This window comes from Ranitomeya variabilis, chromosome 5 (assembly GCF_051348905.1).
Source record: "Ranitomeya variabilis isolate aRanVar5 chromosome 5, aRanVar5.hap1, whole genome shotgun sequence".
Taxonomy (NCBI): Eukaryota; Metazoa; Chordata; class Amphibia; order Anura; family Dendrobatidae; genus Ranitomeya; species Ranitomeya variabilis.
Window position 1 is genome coordinate 3383915 of NC_135236.1, and position 7595 is coordinate 3391509.

The window sequence follows — 7595 nt, forward strand, 5'->3', positions numbered from 1 at the left end:
TGCACCTGAGTCCGGGTTGTGGGGAGCTATGAGAGATGGGAGGGTCTAGCTACCCACATCCCTCACCACTGGGTGAGGGTGCTCACTGTACCCCTTTTTCCTGCAGGAAGTGCGGGTGTTTGAGGACCTGCAGTGATGTCAGGATCACGTGACCAGCCCATGTGATCCATACCTCACCTGTGGGTGTGGTTACAAGATACATAATGTGACCAGGGTTGGGTCACAGGGGGTGAGTGTTTGGACCTGAATGGTCTGTACTGGAGAGACAGTGGTCCTGGACGGTCTGTAGTTGGAAGCTCCTGTGAGGGGAGTCTTCCTGGAAGCACCTGGAGAGACCGTGGACCTGGACGGTCTGTGACGGCTTCTGTGTTGGCGAAGCGAGGACTGACACGGAGTCAGAATGAGGAGCGGAGCTCCTGGAAGGTAACCCTGGACAAGGGGGGTTGTAATGTACGGCAGAGAAGTTTATCTGCTACATGAACAGACTGGGGATCATAACATGTTCGTGAATGTAATGAAATGAACTTTATGTTATGTGGTTTATGAAGTTTAAATAAACCGTGTGGACTGATTTATGTGAGAAAACCGTGCTTGAGTGCTTGACTCCCGTGCTAAGCGAGTATTCCCCAACGCCTTAGGCTACTTTCACACATCAGGTTTTTTGTTTCAGGCACAATCCGGCAATTTTTGAAAAAAACGGATCCGGGTTTTTTTTTACTCCGGATCCTTTTTTTTCCCATAGAGTTGTATTAGCGCCAGATTGTGCCTGAAGGACATGCATTTCTTCCGTTTTGTGCCGGATCCGTCCCTTCAGGCTTTTTTGCCGGACACAAAAAACGTGCACTGCAACGTTTTTTCTGGGCGGCGAAAAAGCCTGAAGGGACGTTTAATAAACGCATGGAACGGGTGTGTGAATTAAGGTTTCCAGCTACCGATTCCGTTATTTACACATTGAGCATTGTTACATGCTCCAATGTTACTGGGTGTTTTGTTTTATGCTATGATGTGACGTCTTTTTTGTTTCGTTCTGTGATAGCACAGGCATTGATTTATGGGGTATACTGGTGATATGTTACGGGCTGTGTTGTTACGATATTACGTGCTTTGATGGTATGGTGTTATGGGTGTTTTTTGTTATAGGGTGTACTGGCAATATGTTTTGGACTGTGATGTTACGGGCTGGAATGGTACGGGGTGCGATTATGGGGTACCGGGTGCCATTAGTCAGCTTCCTCTCAGAGGCCTCAGTAGGACATGATGAGGTATTTGTGGCAGTGTAGGGCCATATTGCCGGCTAAGGCAGCACGGTGGCTCAGTGGTTAGCACAGCAGCCTTGCAGCACTGGGGTCTTGGGTTCAAATCCCACCAAGGACAACATCTGCAAGGAGTTTGTATGTTCTCCCTGTGTTTGCGTGGGTTTCCTCCGGGTCCTCCAGTTTCCTCCCACATTCCAAAGACATACTGATAGGGAATCTAGATTATGAGCCCCATCGGGGACAGCGATGATAATGTGTGTGAAGCTCACTATATAAATGAGTAAAATACATAAATACTGTTGCCCTGCCAGGCAGACCCCTGGAGGGACAGGATGCCTGATTGGTGAGCGGCCCAGGACCCGACCTGTACACCATGTGTGCTGCGCTAGTTTCCCTAACATGTTAGTGCCTAGTACACTTCACCCTTAAAATTAACCTCTCAGTACCTACTCACCGTGGCCCTACTGTCGCCAGGTCACATCACAGGACCACAATACCCACAATCCCATGGGGCCTACAATCCCCTCTAAACCTGATTATACACCAGATGTTGCAGGGAGATTAAGAGATTATGAAGTGTCCTCGGAGCTGCGAGATGCCTGCCAAAAAACAAGGTACCTGGGCTCCTTCTTCTACCTCCGTCCATAGCCCCCCGGGGAGCTCGGCCCTGTCCTTTCTACCGTAGGATTTGGGGCAGCGGGGGCTTCTGCTCTTCTGTGGAGTGTTATATGATGTTATTACATAGATAAGAGTCACAGTAGTGCTCAGTCATAAACTGACGAGTTAGATGTGGGATATTATACGCATCTGATACTTTGTTATCCGTGCCTAACACTGTAATGCTGATATGTGTATAGTGCTACAGGTGTCTGTATTACATGCGGGGAGTGTCTGTATTACACTTGTGGTATTACACGGGGAGTGTCTATGTTATGTATTGCACGTGTGATCTTACATGGTGAGAGTGGCTGTATTACACGTGTGATATTACACGGGGAGTGTCTATGTTATGTATTACACGTGTGATATTACATGGTGAGAGTGGCTGTATTACACGTGTGATATTACACGGGGAGTGTCTATGTTATGTATTGCACGTGTGATCTTACATGGTGAGAGTGGCTGTATTACACGTGTGATATTACACGGGGAGTGTCTATGTTATGTATTGCACGTGTGATCTTACATGGTGAGAGTGGCTGTATTACACGTGTGATATTACACGGGGAGTGTCTATGTTATGTATTACACGTTTGATATTACATGGTGAGAGTGGCTGTATTACACGTGTGATATTACATGCGGGGAGTGTCTGTATTACACGTGTGATATTACACGGGCAGTGTCTATGTTATGTATTGCACGTGTGATCTTACATGGTGAGAGTGACTGTATTACACGTGTGATATTACATGGGGGAAGTGTCTGTATTACACGGGGAGTGTCTATGTTATGTATTGCACGTGTGATATTACATGGGGGGAATGTCTGTATTACACGTGTGATCTTACATGGTGAGAGTGACTGTATTACACGTGTGATATTACATGGGGGAAGTGTCTGTATTACACGTGTGGTATTACACGGGGAGTGTCTATGTTATGTATTGCACGTGTGATCTTACATGGTGAGAGTGACTGTATTACATGTGTGATATTACATGGGGGAAGTGTCTGTATTACACGTGTGATATTACATGCGGGGAGTGTCTGTATTACACGTGTGATATTACACGGGGAGTGTCTATGTTATGTATTGCACGTGTGATCTTACATGGTGAGAGTGACTGTATTACACGTGTGATATTACATGGGGGAAGTGTCTGTATTACACGTGTGATATTACATGTGGGGAGTGTCTGTATTACACGTGTGATATTACACGGGGAGTGTCTATGTTATGTATTGCACGTGTGATCTTACATGGTGAGAGTGACTGTATTACACGTGTGATATTACATGGGGGAAGTGTCTGTATTACACTTGTGGTATTACACGGGGAGTGTCTATGTTATGTATTGCACATGTGATCTTACATGGTGAGAGTGACTGTATTACACGTGTGATATTACATGGGGGAAGTGTCTGTATTACACTTGTGATATTACACGGGGAGTGTCTATGTTATGTATTGCACGTGTGATCTTACATGGTGAGAGTGGCTGTATTACACGTGTGATATTACATGGGGGAAGTGTCTGTATTACACTTGTGGTATTACACGGGGAGTGTCTATGTTATGTATTGCACGTGTGATCTTACATGGTGAGAGTGGCTGTATTACACGTGTGATATTACATGCGGGGAGTGTCTGTATTACACGTGTGATATTACACGGGGAGTGTCTATGTTATGTATTGCACGTGTGATCTTACATGGTGAGAGTGACTGTATTACACGTGTGATATTACATGGGGGAAGTGTCTGTATTACACTTGTGATATTACACGGGGAGTGTCTATGTTATGTATTGCACGTGTGATCTTACATGGTGAGAGTGACTGTGTTACACGTGTGATATTACATGGGGGAAGTGTCTGTATTACACTTGTGGTATTACACAAGGAAATGTCTATATTACACATGTGAAGTTACACGGGGGGAGTGTCTGAATTACATGTGTGATATTACACTCGAGAGTATCTATACTACAGGTGTGATATTACCGTTATAATAGATGAATGTGGATAAACTCCGCGCTGCTGCGACAAATGATGGATCCAGATATAGTTATAAGATGTTCGGGTGGTTTATTCAATGCGTTTCGAAGCTCATGGCTCCTTCTTCAGGAGGTTTCCACAGAAAGATATCTTTCTGGATCTATCATTTGTCGCAGCAGCGCGGATTTTATCCACATTCATCTATTATAGCGGTTCTAAGAGGTCGCAGTGCCGACCTGTGGATCTGCAGCAGCTGACAACTACACGCTTCTACTGTGTACCACCAGGTGAGCAGTTCTCTCATAATTGATTGGAAACAATCCTGGGGAGGAGAACTTTATCATCCCCACCACTCACACCAATTTGTCATGAACCGGGGTTGTTTGGTTGCCCCTGGTTCCTTCTGAAGGGGATTTATTTATATCCCACTTCCCAGTTCCTGTTTGGAACTTGCAGCTCTCTGGCGCCCCCCTTACCCTCAGGTCAGTCAGGGTACTGCACATAGGATAATTAGTTGCCAGAAAGGCTGCCTTACTTTGTACTGGCTATTGGGCACACTGCAGCGAGGGTGATATAACTACTCCCACTCAGGTGGGAACAATAATTATCAATGCTGCTGTCACTACAAAGCCTTCCAAACGCACAGAACAAAGTATGCTGCCACCAGCTCCGATTTTTCCAAGGATTAATGGGTCCATAGCCAACCCAAATCAATAGTGTAATTCACTTCAGAGGACGCGACAGTTCGTTTAGAGCAAGGAGAGACAAGCTAATAAATTGTATTTTTTACTCCCAAAAAAGGTAGGCAGTGTTTACAAGGTATAAAAAGAAATTATAAAGGAGACAATATGATATGTACAATACAGATTACAAATAAAATGGGATTAAAATTGAAAAGAACACTTACAGGTCATTATGTCATTGCATCATCTTGACTGGCCGTGTGCTGGGGGGGAAGGGTGAGCATATATCCAGATGCATGGCACCCCTCTGTATAGCAGCTGGACCCCGGGACAAAAGACACTGCAAAAATGCTGTCTCACTTAGTTATTCCTAGCCCAAAACTCAGTCACTCCCCCTGTGGTGATATCACTTAGAGGCTGACACCACCCCTTTACTTAGGATATGAAAACTATTTTTTATGCAAATCTCACTGCATGAACCTCGTATATGAAATACACCAGGTTCCTGAGGTGCACCACGTCGGGGCGATTCTTTTAAGTGTAAGCACGGCGTACTTACATTAACCGCTTAAGGAGAAATCCACGCTTTGCACTCATTGCGTTTAGCGGTTTCAGTGAGTGATCTATCGATGGACATCTGGAATATAAAATTCTTATATCTCTAGCCTGGATCTGTGCCAGAATATGTCACTTTAATGGAACAAAGAATCTCATGGTGGCTACACCAGTTTCAACTTGTACCATGTGGGAGGGGAGATGAGTAGTTTTAGGGAGACTGCTCTGCATGCAGCATAGAACCATAAAAATTCTCCAGGGTGGGGTTTTGGATTCACACACACACACACACACACACACACACACACACACACACACACACACACACACACGCACGCAGCAGGTAAAGAGAGAAGAGGGGGGTCGGAATGGCCCACAGCGTGTCTCTGGAAAGCAATGTACCTTCTGAAACCAAACTCACAATATGACATTTTTACATTATCGTGACAGGGAGTGTCTGTATTTCACGTGTGATATTACACAGGGGAGTATATGTATTATACGTATCATATTACACGTGTGTTATTACATGGAGGAGTGTCTATATTATACGTGTGATATTATATGGAGGAGTGTCTGTATTACACGTGTGATATTACACGGGGGAGTGTTTGTATTACACGTGTAATATACCTCGTAGGAAAGAAAAAGCACAGATAGTGTCTTATCTCAAGATTTAAAGGAATATTCGCCAGAAATGTAACTGGCATATAGTGCCGGCTGCCGCAGATCCACCGGTCGACGTGCGACCGTAGCTAAATCGCTGAATAGGAGGATTTGTGGGATATGATCTGCGCTGCCAGCTCATCCAGAAACAGACAAAATGTACAATTGAACAGTGGCTTATTGTACGTGTTTCGGAGTGCATATGACCCCTTCTTCAGGAAAATGCCACAAGTTGTGTGATATTACACGGGGCAGTGTCTGTATAAGGGCGGAGACTCACTGCCGTATTTCTCCTGCGATAATCGCATCGCACTGCACGGACTGGCCGTCACCTCTCCTGACCTGAGCATGACAGCTAAAAAAGATGAACAGCGCTCCAGCCAGGTGTATGAATATCAAAAAAAGGTATTTATTGAGCCATAAAAAGCAACGTTTCGACCACCATTTTGTCTTTTTCAAGCAATGGTGGTCGAAACGTTGCTTTTTATGGCTCAATAAATACCTTTTTTTGATATTCATACACCTGGCTGGAGCGCTGTTCATCTTTTTTAACTGTTCGTGGATATCCAGGAAGGTTCCCTGGACATGGAACGGGCGCCCTGATAAGTGAGTGCTGTCAGCCCCCTCTTCATCTGCATATACTGAGCATAACAGCGGGATGGATTACTGTGCAGCTGTCAAGCTCCGGTCAGGAGAGGTGCCGGCCAGTACGAGGTTTACTATGCGATTCTCCCACGAGAAATGCGGCAGTCTGTCTCTGCCCTTACAGGTGTGATATTACACGGTGAAGTGTCTGTATTACATGTGATGTTACACGGGGGGGGGTGTCTGTATTACACTATGATATTACATGGGGGGAATGTCTGTATTACGCGTGTGATATTATACGAGTGGGTGTCAGTATTACACATGTGATATTACACAGGGGGAGTGTTTATAATACATGTGATATTACACAGGGGGAGTGTTTATTATACGTGTGATATTACACAGGGGGAGTGGTCATACGAATCTGAATAACATGACACTTTGACATCTGTCATCCTATATCTTTTTCCAGAGTAATCCACGGTTTTGTTATGTAAATGAGCTGTTCAGGTCTCTGGGCGTCACATAGGTCTCCCTGAGACTCCGTATCTTATTATAAATGACAGCGGCCGATGTCCGCAGTGATTACACGATTCATTATACTGGGGGTCAGGGTTGTCCTCTCCCACTGCCGCCCCCCTCAATGCCTCCAGTGGACCCTCTGTGGCTGCACCAAGGGCCTTCGTGGACTGTTGGGATGGGCAGAGCGTGGGCACATGGTGGCCTCATCACGTGCCGTCTCATACATGGCGGCTTCTCTTTCTTACAGATACTCAGACTGTGCTGGACTTGATGGAGCACACCTTGGCCCTCGATGATGCTCTAAAGGTTAAAGCCGAGAATCTCATCCGTATTTTCCAGAGTAACTTATTCCAAGCTCTGCTGGGTAAGGAGCATGACCACGGGGTACCAGGAGGGGTGATGGAAATGTTTGGGGGCATCACTGAATATGGACTACGCAAGGACGACTTTAATATCCTGCCTTTCTACTTTCATGCAGATATTCAGGAATACTATGAGCTGATGCTTTCCCACAATCTACCAAGGCATTTGACCAGAAGTGTCACTGATAGAGTAAGTATTACTGAGAGGTGTCAGAGGACACCGACTGGCGCTGGGGAACGTGGGTTTATTATATGAGGCGACCATATAATGTGACAGGTGCATCACCGCGGCTTATGTGGTGTC

The 7595-nt window shown here is 45.5% G+C and overlaps 1 protein-coding gene across 2 annotated transcripts in view; it reads left to right on the forward strand.

The window, feature by feature from the left end:
• The first annotated feature begins 1827 nt into the window (after positions 1–1827).
• Positions 1828–7595, forward strand: part of DLG4 (discs large MAGUK scaffold protein 4) — a 393288-nt gene continuing 387520 nt past the window's right edge. For both annotated transcript variants that reach the window (XM_077261457.1, XM_077261458.1), the window contains exons 1-3: positions 1828–1870; positions 7177–7293; positions 7408–7481. In XM_077261457.1, the coding sequence (XP_077117572.1) occupies positions 1828–1870; positions 7177–7293; positions 7408–7481 (234 nt within the window). The remainder of the gene's footprint in view (positions 1871–7176; positions 7294–7407; positions 7482–7595) is intronic.